The sequence below is a fragment of the Berghia stephanieae genome, chromosome 1 (assembly GCF_034508935.2).
Source record: "Berghia stephanieae isolate SIO BIC M18660-M18661 chromosome 1, UCSD_Bste_1.3, whole genome shotgun sequence".
In the NCBI taxonomy this organism is placed as follows: domain Eukaryota; kingdom Metazoa; phylum Mollusca; class Gastropoda; order Nudibranchia; family Aeolidiidae; genus Berghia; species Berghia stephanieae.
In genome coordinates, this window is record NC_088360.1 from 66,740,559 (window position 1) to 66,756,733 (window position 16,175).

At 35.0% G+C, this 16,175-nt stretch overlaps 1 protein-coding gene across 1 annotated transcript; it reads left to right on the forward strand.

Moving 5' to 3' along the window:
• Positions 1–283: 283 nt before the first annotated feature.
• LOC144979836 (F-box/LRR-repeat protein 12-like) lies at positions 284–8,608 on the forward strand. Its single transcript, XM_078927016.1, has 3 exons — positions 284–476; positions 4,612–4,775; positions 7,327–8,608. The coding sequence occupies exons 1-3, from the start codon at positions 376–378 to the stop codon at positions 8,016–8,018; spliced, it is 957 nt and encodes a 318-aa protein (XP_078783142.1). The 5' UTR covers positions 284–375; the 3' UTR covers positions 8,019–8,608.
• The last annotated feature ends 7,567 nt before the right edge of the window (positions 8,609–16,175 follow it).

Genomic DNA, 16,175 nt, shown 5'->3' on the forward strand with positions numbered 1-16,175 from the left:
GATGATGATGATGATGATGATGATGAGATTAGTCTGTACACGATGGATTATATTGATGTTTTGGTTTGAAGCTTTGTTGAATGGATGGAGCAAAGTTTTAAAATATTCCTCATAACATATAAAGTTAAACTATTTTTAAAACAGAAAAGCTGACTTTGCAAATCATAATGATATAATTTTTAAAATTAGACCCAAATAATAAATAGAAAAAAGACTGGTCCGTAAAAAGCTGTCTCTAATTTTCAGCTGCTAGAACTAGGCTACACTAAAATCAATTGCAATAACAACAGTACAGTACAGTCTCTCGTTTCGAACTTCAACCCAGTTCGTGTGATACTTAAAATTTTTTAACTTTCACAAAAAGCAGGTTCTAAAATGGATGGTATAAACAAGACAGAAATAATAAATTTACCAGAAAATATAATATTCGAAATTCTGAGCTATTTACCTGTGAAAGAGAGATGCATTGCAGGAAGGTAAAATTACTATCTATCTGCTTCTTCTAGAGTATAGATAGAGTCTAGAGTCAAGAGTTCTATGACTATGATCTATCATCTATCTTCTATCTACTCTAGACTCTAGAAGATAGTAGACCCTAGCCTAGAGCCTAGAGTAGATAGTAGTAGAAGTAGGTACTTTGGTAAAAAAGAATAATTCAAAGGCCAGTTTTGGCTAGGAAGACCAGGATTTTGGCTTCCCAGAGTAAAAGTAAAACCGTATTTTCTTTTTTATGTTGAAGTCGAAGTAGGGAGTTTAACAAAAATTCTAAGTCTAAGGCTCTCGTTATTCTCAGACATGTCTACCAATAAAAAAAAAATGATTATTGGCAGACACCTGTCTGGCAATAATGAAAAACCTGGACTTTTGATTATTGGCAGACCCAAGGAATTTACCCAATGGAAACCGTACGGTGCTCTTATTGGCTAACCAACCAGCGGCCTCGATGAGAAAAATATCCGCCATTTTGATGTTGGCTGGGAATCGCGTTACTATAGTAAACAAGCGCTGATCGGCCGTTCATGAAAACAAGTTGCTGCTCGCTCGTTTAACTCAAAATTATTCAAAACGATCTCTCTAAAATGATATAAATGTGACTTCTTAAGGTTTTCTTCACGGTCAAAACCACACAACATTCTATTAATGATTACGTCCGAGGCAAAAAGGAATATTGACAGGTCGACCGAGAGTTGAACTCGTGAGACGACAAACATCAATGCGAAGTGTAGCGAGAGTCAAGCTATTGTTTGTCTTGTCCTATTCTATATAGAGAAAAGGATAAATAGTATAGCCTCGTGTGTGAGTGGTTGCGTGTCATAGTCTTGTTTTTAAATTGTTTCTGTTGTTTATGTGTGTAGTGATGACTCTCTCACACTCAATTTCAATGCCGAAAGAGGAATTCCCGCACACAAGAAAGGGGAATTGGGGTGGTATTTGGCATACATATTGTATATTATCTAGTTCTAAATAGATAACTGATTAGAATTATATTATGATATACAGTAAAATTACTTTAAACCGAAAGAAGCTAAACCGAAAAATACCTTAAACCGCAAAGAATTTAATAAATTGTACTAGTTTCTTCATTATCTTTGTACGAATTCTTACGATGAACCGAAATACTTCTAAGAAGGACTTTCTTTAAACCGAAACAACTTGAGAGCACCTTCCTTTCTCTCTCTCTATTCTTCTTCAAAAATTCGGGAAGGTGGCCCCACATAATAATGCCCGGCGATATTAAAACAAAGAGCGTAAGTATAAGATGAGGGTGAGGGGTGGGGGTAGGCAAACACTTCAATCACTGCACTTGGGTTTGGCCAGCACCACGATCGCAGACTGGAAAAGGAAGACAACGGGTGACTGGCAGGCGAAAAATGAGGAAAGAGGGGGAGTTGGGGTGTAGATGTGTGTTGATGCTTTCGAACTGACTGGATTTTCAACACGACAATAAGGAGAGGGGGGGGGGGGGGGGGAGACAACTTACCATTGACATGCCATTTCATTTCCACTTTGATTGAATGTGTGTGAGAGAGGGGTGGGGGGGGGTTCTATGTAATTAGGCCTTTGAACCTAATGGCTTTTCAACAAAAGAGAGGTGTGTAGTAGACAGCTTAGCATTGACACGCCTTTTCATTTCCATTTCACTTCACCTCTGAGTAGCTGCGCATCATTCATTATCAATTATCGCACAAGAACTTTCGATCTTATTTTAGCTTTACATTTTACTAAAAGATGTCTAAAAGAAAGAATTGTGCTTACATGTTGGAGTTGAAATCAAAATACTATGTGAAGTCGATGAAAAAAATGTTGATCAAGACGGAGATATGTAAAAAAACACGGCATCCCGACCTCAACTCTTTCAACAATTTTGAATTGAAAACGAAAACTCCCAAAAATATTTTAAAAACACACCCCCCAAAAAAATAATACTAACATAAAAAAAAAAAATTATGATTTTTAAAATGGTTACGAAGACGGCATTTATTCAACCACTACATTTAACGGGAAACCCATGATACGATTAAATGAGCAAATTTCTTAAATCGTTACCCTTGAAAAACATCGCAAAATGGGAACTTGCTTTAAACCAAAATGTCTTTAAACCGAAATGGTTTAGAAGGTCCCCAAAATTTCGGTTTAAAGTAATTCTACTGTATAAACACAATGCCAAATACAATTCCGAAGTTTCCTTATTTCAAATGAAGTAAAGCTCCAAAACCTAATGGTAGTGATTGTAGTACTGAGTGTTAGAGAGGTGATGTGGTGTTGGTGGTGGTTGTAGTTGTAGTAGTAATAGTGATGATGATGTGGTGGTGGTGATGATTGTAGTTGTAGTAGTAGTGTAGTGATGATGATGTGGTGGTGGTTGTAGTAGTAGTGGTAATGGTAATGATATGGTGGTGGTGGTGGTTGTAGTAGTAGTGGTCGTGATGATGATGTGGTGGTGGTGTTTGTAGTAGTAGTGGTAATGATGCGGCTATGTGGTCTAGTAGTATGACACTCGCTTCCGGATCGGAAGGTCCTGGGTTCGAGCCTCGCACTCAGCGCATAGTTGAGTCCTTGGAAAAGGCTCTTTACTCACATTCTCTCACCGTACTCAGGTGTAAAATGAGTACCTGGCCGTTAACAGAGTTGTCTTTGTCCGAAAAATTGTAATATCGCCTAACAGGCGTCATGTCCCGTCCTACATGTTAAATGTTGACCAGGGACCCCTTGTAAAGCGCTTTGAGCACATTTAGTAGATATTGCACTATATAAAGCTCAATTTAAAAAAAAAAAATATTTCAATGATGATGATATGGTGGTGGTGGTTGCAGTAGTAGTAGTGGTAGTGATGATAATGTGGTGGTGGTTGTAGTTGTAGTAGTAGTGATAGTGATGATGATGTGGTGGTGGTTGTAGTAGTAGTGGTAGTGATGGTGATGTGTTTGTGGTGGTTGTAGTAGTAGTTGTAATGGTGATGATATGGTGGTAGTGGTGGTTGCAGTAGTAGTGGTAGTGATGACGATGTGGTTGTGGTGGTTGTAGTAGTAGTGGTAATGGTAATGATATGGTGGTAGTGGTGGTTGTAGTAGTAGTGGTAATGGTAATGATATGGTGGTGGTTGTAGTAGTAGTGGTCGTGATGACGATGTGGTTGTGGTGGTTGTAGTAGTAGTGGTAGTGATGCTATTGTGGTGGTGGTTGTAGTAGTTGAGGTAGTGATGTGGTGGTGGTTGTAGTAGTAGTGGTGGTGGTGGTTGTGGTAGTAGTGGTAATGATGATGATATGGTGGTGGTGGTTGCAGTAGTAGTGGTAGTGATGACGATGTGGTTGTGGTGATTGTAGTAGTGGTAGTGATGATGATGTGCTGGTGGTGGTGTAGTAGTAGTGGTAGTGATAATGATGTGGGGCTGGTGGTTGTAGTAGTAGTGTTAGTGATGATATTGTGGTGGTGGTTGTAGTAGTAGATGATGTGGTGGTTGGAAAACACATTACAGGTTATTATAATACATGATTACACACATTCTCTAACTTCATTTTTTGACAGCTTCGTTGTGCCATAAATATACGCAACAGTTCTGAAACATTTTATTGTGGATTTTGATATTGTTTGTTGTTTTTCTTGTGTCGTTATGTTGACATAGATACCGAATGAATGGTAATTACTACATTCTCAGCCAACAACAAAATGGCGCTGAATGCTTTCATTGGTGGACACTTTTTAGGCTTCGTACGTATTCTCATTCGTTTAATTCTATGGGCAGACCCTGTCTGGCCTTTTCGTTTTATGGCTATGGCATGGCCACCTCTATTCGGATTTGCAGTACTGCGAAAAGTGATTTCCTCTATTCGCAGTAGTAGTACAGGGAATAATAAATTCATCTATTCGCAGTTGTAGTGAGATCTTGTTTGTGAGTGGTAAACTGGACATATGATTTTTTTTTAGTGGTTTTGGTTCAGAAACAAATCCCTTCATAGTTTAAGGAAGTCTTAAGTCTGGTGTAAAGATTTGAAATTTAAATTTGAATTCTTTTGGATAAACTGAGATACTGACTTTTGTTATTGATGTTGCGTTTTCATCCTTAAAATTAAAATTATTGTATTCACTATCTCACTTTTATTTTATTATCAGAGTGTGCAAGCGCTGGAGGCAAACTGTAGCAAGCAACTCATTATGGAGACATGTCAACTTGCTGGACTATCACTTGAATTTACCAAAAATGTGGAAAATCCTCAGAGCCCACTTCACATCATCTCTGTTATCACTTAGAATTTGTGGATATGGTCATCGGAGTAGTGAGTATATTTTCTGTTGGATTGTAGTTTAAGAATACCGACATATTGTAATGTTGAATATCCGTTTTTGAAATTCACTTTTTTTCCAATAAAAGAGATCAACTTCAACAACTTTAGATAAGTTTTTAATTATTACTTATTACATTCCAGAATTTATTAGATTTGATATTATACTACAAGACAACGTCTTTGCCTTAATTTATCAATAACAATAACAGTAACCAAGTTATTTTTGTTGGCATTAAGATTGAATTTGGTCAATTGGCTGATATGAAACCCAAACCTGTATAATCCAGATCTGATAGAGTGAGAAGAAGAAAGATTTGAACACAATGTCAAAATAGACTAATTTACATTGTCTTGCCTTTTTTACTTTGACATTCATATTTGCTGGGGTGCCAGATTGTCGGTAATATGCTGATATTTTGGATACATAGATTTGGGTAAAAGACAATTTCTAAAAATACTTGTGAAGAACCCCCAATATTTGCAGGGAAATAAAGGCTATTACTATTACAAACTGTGGTTTCTGTGGCAATCTTTTTCTTTTTTAAATTCCTGACCAACTTATCTAATGACCCTTGTAATTAGTACCAATTATATTTGTTGGATTTAACTCAGGTTAGATGTTGAGGCAATGGAATGGTTCAAGAGCAATGTTTTATTCTTCATCCTTATCCTACAAAACAACAATCAATTTGGCTATATTATAGTATAGTTCCAATGCAGACATTAAGGAAAGCGCCTACATCATCCTAACAGCAACATCTATAGTCTATAGTTTGCTAAGACTATAGTACTATCATTATTAGTAGACTCTGCATCCTAGAAAGACAAATCCCAAATGATTTGTGTACATCTTCATGATTAAAACGAATTACAATCTAGCACGGTTTCCTCAAACTCCAGGGGGCATGCAAAATCATTTTGGGAAAACGTGCCTTGCCATAACGGCTTGATGGTGAAGAGAGAGGGAGGGAGGGTGTCGTGTGGCTTAGCAGTTAGTATGGACTTTGAAATGCACCCGAAAGATACATAGTTTCCATATCCATTGTGTTATGTGCGTTATAAGCTGAGCTCCCTAGTTCTATTTGCGGTGCTGCACTGTGGCTGACACCTGGGTTATTCCAGTCTTCCTTAAGACAAATTTCTGGTGAATGATGAAAAAAATAAGAACTTTATTGTTTATTTACTTTATTGATATGTTGAGGGAGATAATTTTATACATGACATGTTATAAGCTGTTGGCATGTGTGTGGAGCGATTGGGAATTTGGTTGCTCTTTCGCAATATTCATTTACCATCGTAACCAACCATTTGCAAATTATGACATGTGGCATTAAAATTAGAATGAATGGCAAAGTGATAAGAATAAGTAAAGAGGTGTCAGTTATGCGAAACGGCAGTGGAGTGTGTGAGTGACTGTGTGTGTCTGCATGTGTATACACACCTGCAGTGTAGATAGATGCACACAATAAAAACATATGTAACTGTCAAAGTCACAGTAAATCATCAGTGACCGAAATCACCTGGTGCATTAAAAATCCCTTTATTATTTTTATTTATTTATTTTTATTTTTTTTTACATTGGCTGAGTGAAATGCCATGCTCAAGGTAAGAATTAGTTCGAGGAAGGAATGGAATGATAACAAAGAATAATAAGGGAAAAAATTGGGACATTTGAATTTGAATGAGTTCGAGGAAACCTTGCTGGAGTATAATACAAATAGATAACATAAAACGTTTATGAAGTGACGATTTAGACACACAAAAAAGAGCTATATAATTTTAAAATTTTTATACTACTGTATTGCGGACATATTAATATAGATCAAGACGAATCTTTGTAGCCATCAGCGGCCAAATTATGGCAAATCCAAAGGCCAAAGGTTAAGGACTCATGTTTACGTCCCATCAAAAAACCATTTGAATCAATTACAATCTTTAGATTTGCCAATAATTTTGTGCTTGATGATAAAAATTTAATATTGACTCAGATTATTTGAAGGGCAACTGCATCTTTTCTTTTGGCTTTCTGCTCTCTACATTGTGAAATATAGGCAGTACATTTCTTTTAATCTCTGAAAATATTTTTGACCAGATGCTTTTCAGAGGGTATGTGTATGGTAAAATGGTTATTTAATGAAATTATAAACCTGCTAATCATTAATTAATACTGTTAATAATTTTCATGTGTATATATTGGATATTGGCAAAGATTATTTTTATGGTTTTCTTTGTAATCAATGATTTCTAAAAATATGAGGTAAATCAAACCTCTGTACCTTGTCAAAATCAACATTCCAGCCTTCCAAAGCTTGAAGAGTCAAAAGTGCATCGAAGAAATAAAGTGGGATATAATTAGATTTGGATGAGAAAGATGTTTCTGGTCTTGTTCCCAGTATACATAGGCGACTGATTTTTTTTATGATTCTGGGCTTCTATTTTTACTGGGGAGAGGGGGTGGGGGTGGTAAATTATTGGTCTATTACTAGTTTTCACTCCTTCAGCTCTCATACTCTCAAGTTTTCTGATTACCTCTCTTCTACAGATTACACCAAAAATTCATTTTCAGATGCCCTGTTGAAAGATCTTCAAACTAGGTGCCCAAATATCAACACCCTTCAACTTCATGACTGTAATACATCCAACTTGTCACTGGATTGTCTCCCATCCACCTTGACCAGTCTTTCCATCACATCCTCCTCGTGGCAACCTCGATGGTTGAAAGAAGGCCATTTAAAGCTTGAAAACATCATATCACTTGATTTGTCCAATTCTGTTCGTGTTGACAATTTTGACTTAGATGACATTGCTCGATGGAAGGATTTACAAAGACTGACTTTATCTGGTTGTTACAGAGTCAAAGGTTCGAGTATTGAAATAATTGCAAAATCCTGCAAATTCCTTTTGGTATTAGATCTGAGCTTTACTGGTGTGGATGAACTTGGAATTCATCACATTAGTCGACATTGCAACAATCTCAAGGAGCTATATCTACAACACTGCTCAAACATGAGAGATTCATGGTTAGCTGAAATTTCAAGTGGACTAAAAAATTTAGAAGTCTTAGATGTGAACATGTGCGATCTTTTTACCATTGAAGGTATTCAAGTATTGTGGTTATTAAAAAAGTTAAAAGTATTTAACTTTTCAGTCAGAAAATTTAATTCAGAAGAAAAAGAGTTGATTCAAAATGGCTTTCATCCTAATATCCAGTTTAATAAATTCAAGTCCGTATAAGAATTGTGTATTACCATATCTATTAACAAAATATCATAGCCAACTTATCAACATGATGATCAATTTGATAACTTTAAGCAGGGATGCCCTTTTTCTGACTGAAGCCAAATAGAGATAAGAAATCATCATTGATTTAGTAGCATTCCATCAATATTGATTTATATTGTGTATTTAGTAACAAAAAATCACAGTCAAGGGGAGGGATAAGTGTTTTTGAATAGATTACTTTTTACATGGGAAATGAGTACCATTGCGATTAATATTAGCATTAAATTGTCTCAAATATCGAGTTACTACTATTATTTAATGGTAATCAGGAGATTCCCAGTCAAGGCGGGTTGAATTTTTTGGATGTTTTATTCTTGTATATTTATTTCTGCTTTGTCTAACAATGATGCAATCCTTTTCAGAATTATATCTATACATTACTTATGGGGCGACATTGCAAGCTTTGTGATTAACAGTAAAGTGTATATGTACCTTTGTTTTGATATATAATATAATGGTGGTCTGATTTATTTTGTAAGTAAAAAAAAAAAAGTACTTTTAAAAAAGGACCTTGTATTTTTACAGTCCAGTGAGTTTTGAAATTAAAAGGGATAAGTGGGTTAAAATTAAGGTAGCATCAATTGCCAAGGACCTTGACAATGGTCAAATCGTCAATTGCCAAGGACCGTGCCAGTTCATCAACTAAGCATGTGTACTTTTAACAGCCACGGATTAACGTTTGTGTCATGAAGTGATGTATTGCCACGGAGTGGAGTTATAATTATTAATATTAATTAATACTCTCATTTTCTCTTCTCTCTCTCTCTCTCTCTCTTGTCATTTTCTCTTCTTTTTCATTGTTTATCTCTGTCATTTTCTCTTCTCTCTCTCTCCCTCTCTCTCTCTCTCTCTCTCTCTCTCTCTCTCTCTCTCTCTCTCTCTCTCTCTCTCTCTCTCTCTCTCTCTCTCTCTCTCTCTGTCAATTTATCCTTTTCTCTCATACACACTCTCTCACTGTCATTTTCTCTTTTCTCTCTGCCATTTTTTCCTCTCTGCGTGTGTTTCTCTATCATTTTCTCCTTTCTCTCTCTCTCATATTTCCTCTTTTTGTCACGGCCCTTGCCAGTTGGTAAATCGTCTACTAGCTAGGATTGATTTTTTTACAAAAATGTTTTACGCGAGTTGTTTCAGTGTGCAGTGTAATTTCCTTTAAAACAAAAGAAATCCTACTTTTAAGATCTAGGACTTGGCATGGATTTGTCACTTCGTTCTGATTTTTTCTGCTGAATCCGAAAACAACAGTAATTTTTGTTTTGATATGATTTTAACTCGTCTTGGATTTCGTGAAAAAACTTACACAAATTAAAAACAAATGCCAACTAGTGTAGACTTGGTCCTTTTCACAATGATTGACAAGGAATGAATGATTGGAAGAAAGTGATGGGGTTCGAGATTCGTATGCACACAAGTCGAGGCTCGAATGAAATCACCACATGCATCTGAAAAGTTCCAATTTGACTCCTTGGCAGTTGATGAACCGTCAACTACCAAGCACTCACTCCTTGGCAATTGACGCTTCCTAAAATGGAAGAAGTCTGTGGCAATATCTATATCTGACACATCATTATTATCAATGTCTTCATCATTAGCATCCTCTAAAAGGTTGTCATTCCACAAGGCATTGAGATAACCATATGCCATAATCACTTTTCTAGTGTAAACTTTTTTGTGACATTTTTAAAAATCATAGCACCTACGATGTTTGACAGATTTTCATCAGGTAAAAAAACCCACTTTCATTTTAGTTAATTGTCTTGGCCTGGAAGTAATCTAAAAATCAGTAGTGATAATCTTCCGCGGATCCACAGAATTCCAGGGTTTTAGGATTTTTATCAGAAAGTTTCCGCTGTTTTTGCCATGTCAAACTCAAACATTTTCCGCTAAGTGGTAGTTCAGTGGAAAAATCACCATTATGCCTTGTACTTGTGTCATTTTTTGACACCTCTGCTCAGTTGCGTGAATTTTTGTGACACTCCCATATCCATGACACAACAGCACCAAAATGTCAAAAGTGGCACAAGACACGCGATGGCCTTGGATGAGAAGATGATCGAAAGGGAAGGGGATGGAACAAATGGGTATAAATATTTTTTACTATTACTATTTAGCTGTAGCATGGGCATGATAATAAAACATAAGTTTTATAAGCGTCTCTTTTTTTGTTTTAGTTTGTTATGAATTTTTTAATAGAATTCATTACAAATTTTGTCTAATTAACAAACAAAAACAAAAAAATTAAGAATCAATATTCTTGCAGTGCACTCTCTCTCTCTCTCTCTCTCTCTCTCTCTCTCTCTCTCTCTCTCTCTCTCTCTCTCTCTCTCTCTCTCTCTCTCTCTCTCTCTCTCTCTCTCTCTCTCTCTCTCTCTCTCTCTCTCTCTCTCTCTCTCTCATCTTTATTTCTATCCCAGCCACCCTTCTATTTTCAATGTTTATTGATATCATGGTAATAAATAGTACTAAAGAGATAATATACGTAACAGTAAGGCTGATTGATTTAAGACATACCATAATTGTTTAATGGCTTAATTTTGAACTTGATCTATACTTGGAATATTAAAATTAAAAAAAAAAAAATTGAGCTTTATATAGCGCAATATCCACTAAATGTGCTCAAAGCACTTTACAAGTGGTCCCTGATCAACAGCAACATTTAACATGTAGGACGGGACATGCCGCCTGTTAGGCGATATTACAATTTTTCGGACAAAGACAATGCTGTTAACGGCCAGGTACAGTAATATACACATTAGCCGGATTTGTAATGTAAAAACAAATACCTCCTGTCTTTTGGCCAAAAGTTTTATCATAATCTCTTGATATATTGAGCTGCAATAGAGGCCTCTAAATGTTTAATTGGAAATGATAATTCGTTAAATTATATTGACAAAAAATCAGGATGTGTCTAATGATGAGAATAGATGTGGTTTTGAAGTAGTAAATTATATATTAGCTAACAATGAATGCTTTGTTATTTTTGCATTAGATTTAGATTTGGGTTTCACTGATGGGCCGGTAGTTTTTCCTCCTTTTTGACAAATTGTCATTATCATCACTGAAAAATGATTCCCACCACTTTTTAGGTATATAGCAATCATATCTCTATTGGGTGGTTACGGACTGGTTGGGATGATAGGTTTGAAAACTCAGCAAGCAGTTACGGGCGGTTTAAGATGAAGGGTATGGGAATCCTATGGATAGTTTAGAATGTAATGGGTTAAGGATTGTTTAAGGTAATTTTTACTCTCCATTTTATCTAAATTATAACAGAAAGAGATCAGGTTTTAACTTTCTTTTAAAAACAAAAACAAAAAAAAACAACAAACAGGTCCAACCCAAACCAAATGCAAACATAGCATATATCTATGTATTTATTAAAAACAGTGTTTTAGAATTTCTAAAACTAAAGAGTAGATTAAATGACAGAGAATTCCTCACTGTAGGAGCTGTACAATGTAAGGATTGGCCTCTTAATTTTGTCTTCCCCCTTTTTGGGGTGCACAAGAGATGCTGATCACACGACCTTAAATTGTGAGATGGGGTATAGTCTTTAATAATAATAAAATCCCTAAGTGTCATAGGTGGGGATTTCCTGCTATTTAAAATTAGGTCTGGCTGAACTAAAATCAGGTCCCACTTCAAACACATTATTTTCAGTGATGATAAATGATGTAATGATAATCTTCCGCAGATTGCCATCATGCCTCGTGTCATATTTTGACACTGTGCATAGGTGCATGAAATTTTGTGACACTCCCTTTTTATGACATTAGCCTAGACAGACTGGCACGAAATATTAAACCAATGGTGATCTTAGATGAGTGTGCTATAGTCCAAAGGGAAGGGATGGCGCAAATGGGTCTAGATTATTTTTTTCTCTGTAGTTGTAGTATGATAATATAATTGGCGAACCTGTAATTGTAAGTGTTAATTCCATAGTGGGACTTTTTATCTCTTTTCTTTTTTTTTTGGTCCCCCTTTTTTTTCAATTTTATTTTGATTTTTTTTTTTAATAGAATTTATTATCTCTTTTTAATGGCAAAATAAAATTTTAAAATTTTTAATGTCATCAATATACTATCAGAGTAGACTCTGATAGTAGTATGTGTGTTTGCTTCTCTTTCCATTATCCTTCTATCTTCATTTAAACAGATACTATACACTACTTCTGCTAATTGAACCAGTCTTTTTTGTCTTACTTTTTCTTTGATGTTTTTAACTGTAAAACTATAATTTTTGTACCATTCCATTTTTTTTTTTTGTCATTTTAATTGGCTTTGATGGAAGCGTTCTAAACTCTTAAAATAAAAAAAATCTCATTATGATGAGGACAGATCTGCAGTAGTAGTAGAAATATATTACATAGTATTACGTAAATAGATGTTATTTTTGCAATTAGTTTGAGTTGGACCTAGGTTTCTTGTTTGTTTTTAAGGGTTAAACTGCCCTTGCAGCACACATAGATCATATCAGAGCGCCAGTAAAAAGGAAAAAAATGGGTTAGTCAAAAACTCTAGAATTACATTAAAGCACCCAAGAAAAAGTAAGATAAAGGGGAATTGGTTCAAGTAGGGAACAGATGTAGATTTCAAGAGCACACCATCAGTGTACTCAGTTTGAGATCACCTAAGTCTCATCCAGACTGGCAGACGATCCCAATAAGGGGGATGCACTCAAATATTTACAAGTTATGTTCGGTGGTGATCTACAAGGAATAAATTATCACCTCCCAAAACTAAAACTTTACATTTGACTGCTTTCCTCTCAGCCAAGGACTCCTGCTCACCATGGGAGGTCAAAAGACCTTGCCCAGGAGTTCGACCAATGGGCCAATGCATTTTCCTACCTTTTGACAAATTGAAATTATCATCACTGTATATTCTATTTTACAGACAGATTTAAACCATCATTACCATCATCATCACTACCATTACCAGACCACAACAATTACCACATCCCATCGTCATTACTAAAACAACGACTACACCATCATCATCATCAACACTAGTATCACAACCACCAGAATCAACATCACTTTCACTACATCAACCACCACCACAATATCAATATCATGGTCATTACCATTACTACCACCATATTATCATCATTATCACTACTACCCCCACAATCACCCATAACCACAACCACCAAATCATCGTCATCTTCATCATTACGACCACCTCCATGACCACATCATCTACAGGTACAGTGTGTAGTATGCCTAGCAGGCAGACGTGTGTCACTGTGCTCTTGCTGTCTTCGTGAAGTTTTGTGATTTTAAACTATTTAACGTTTATTTCTACATTGAATTTTTATTCCACTCTGTGAATCTTGTGATACATATGTATAATTTTTACAACTTTTCAAAAGAACGAAAAATTTCTTCAATAAATTTTTTAATGGATTTTATACAACATGATAATTTTTATCCTCCTTGTCAGTTAACATTCTGTACCCACTTATGTTCACATAATTGTTTATGCTAATGTCATCATCCGAATACAATATAATTCCACAGCATAACTGTTTTCTTCGAGCCAGAGGTGACTGTCGCAAACAACGACCGATTGAGATATGTATTCGGACAAGACGCCGTCCTGCAGAATCACGACCACCAGTTTTAACAACCATAAACTGTGTGAAAGGTGTTAAAATCAATCACTTAAGAGCGGTGTCGAAACAAATAGCCTTTCCCAAAATAACAACAATGTGCAACATTAACGACCATAGTGAACTCATCTCAAGACAAAGACCAATAGGATTCAGTAGTCTGATGTAACGCCGCCCGGCAACGGCGGCCATCTTGGTTCTAAACAAACAAAATCATTACTGTTTATTCTTCATGCTGGTTAAAACTTTTCATATGCCTTGTGATCAGAATGTGTAAAAGTCAAAACATGATCAAATTTATGCTTTTTTTTTTCCTTTGGATACGCTTTTTACGCTCGCCGGAGAAATATTTCATACGGGCGTCCGCCATTGTTCCGATAGTTTAGAGCCAGTGTTACTAAGTTACCATGACCATGCGTCATAGGAAGGAAGTGATGTTACGACTGTTGAAGAGTATTGAAGCTGACATGGGAGTAAATAATGAAATATAACCATGAGAAATATCAACAGTGTTTTATAATAGCAGCTGGGGCTGTGTTCAAACAACCAACAAACAAAACATAATCACTTCACCGATACTGTTGGCATTTCACACAGCAGACACGAATTGAGAAATATAAATTAAACAACCTGTGGGGGACACCCACGAACAATCTGTGTTGATGTGTGAGAACCACTTACAGAGTAAAATTAAAGTCTCAAACCCTATTAAATGTGGCTTATTTAACTCAAGATCAAAAAAGACAACTCAAGTTTATGAACACATGTTGGACAATGACTATGACATTATTATTCATAACAGAGGCATGGCAAAAAAGGAAAATTGTGATTACATCATTAGTAAAATAAAACCTACTGGGTACAATGTGATCATGAAAAGCCAAAAGGTTGACAAGGTGGTGGGTTAATGATAGTTCACAAGGAAAATATTGCCTTATAGAAAACAAAAGTAACAACTTAGCCCACGACTTTCGAAACCATCGATTGAACCAGATGCTGATAAGAAAATTTCAAATTGAAATAATCAGATATATAAATGTGTAGCTTTTCGTACGTATAGAAATTATTGTCACCCTCCCCGATAAATCATCATATTAACTTAATCCAAATCTTATATTATTTAGCTTCTAAACAATTCTGGCTTAAAACCAATTTCTTCTTATTCTTCCTTCTCTTCTTCTTCTTCTTCTTCTTCTTCTTCTTCTTCTTCTTCTTCTTCTTCTTCTTCTTCTTCTTCTTCTTCTTCTTCTTCTTCTTCTTCTTATTATTATTATTATTATTATTATTATTATTATTATATTATTATTATTATTATTATTATTATATTATTATTATTATTATTATTATTATTATTATTATTATTATTAGTATTATTAGTAGTATTATATTATTTTATTATTATTATCATCATCATTACTATCAGTATTATTATCATCATTATTACCACTATTTTAATTACTTTTTTCGCCTATTACAAGAGCTGTAACCTAACAATAATTGCCTATTTGGACAATAAAGATTATTATTATTATTATTATTATTATTATTATTATTATTATTATTATTATTATTATTATTATTATTATTATTATTATTATTATTATTATTATTATTATTATTATTATTATTATTGTCAACTAAAAGGCAAAAACATGAAATTTAACTTTGCTCTTATTTATCTCCCAACACCATCTAACAAAAACAAAACAAGACAGTTTTGACAGAATTTTAACAGTATTTCACCGATCTGTCAACAACAGACAATCTTTACATTGTAGGGGATTTCAACATACATGTGAATGACGAATCAGATAACAATGCCTCAGATTTTCTCAATATAATTGAGGCACAGAACTATGTCCAACTCATCACAGAACCAACACACGAAAAGGGAAACACATTAGACCTCATAATTAAACACTGTGATGACACTTTGTTGAATAACACCCACGTAAAAAGTAACCACATATCAGACCATCAATCTGTTTTATTTAAATAGAATTTGGAAAAAAAACTAAAACCACAACAAAACAAAAAAGACAGTAACAGTACGGTAACATATAAAAAATATAAGTCATTAGATATTGAGAGATTTTTAAATGACATTATTACATCCGGTCTTACCACCAGCATTTAACGTGCATACATAGCAGATGACAACTTTTCTATTTTTAACGAAATTATGTTTGAACTTCTTGCACCGTTGTCAACCAAAGTTATCACCATAAGGCCTGACACATCATCGTTCACTGAGGAAATTTGGTTGTCAAAGCAAATGAGACGAGAATCGAAAGATACATGGCAGAAAAGAAGACTCACAATACATAAGAGTTTATAAACAAGCACGAACTGCAACCAACACTATGATAATCAAAACCAAAAGAAAATATATCAGAGACAAGGTGGACAATAGTAAAGGCAACAGTAAGAAGCTTTTTAATGTCCTGAACGGATAAATGAAAGTTGATAGTGGGAAAAAATTACTGCCATCACACCAAA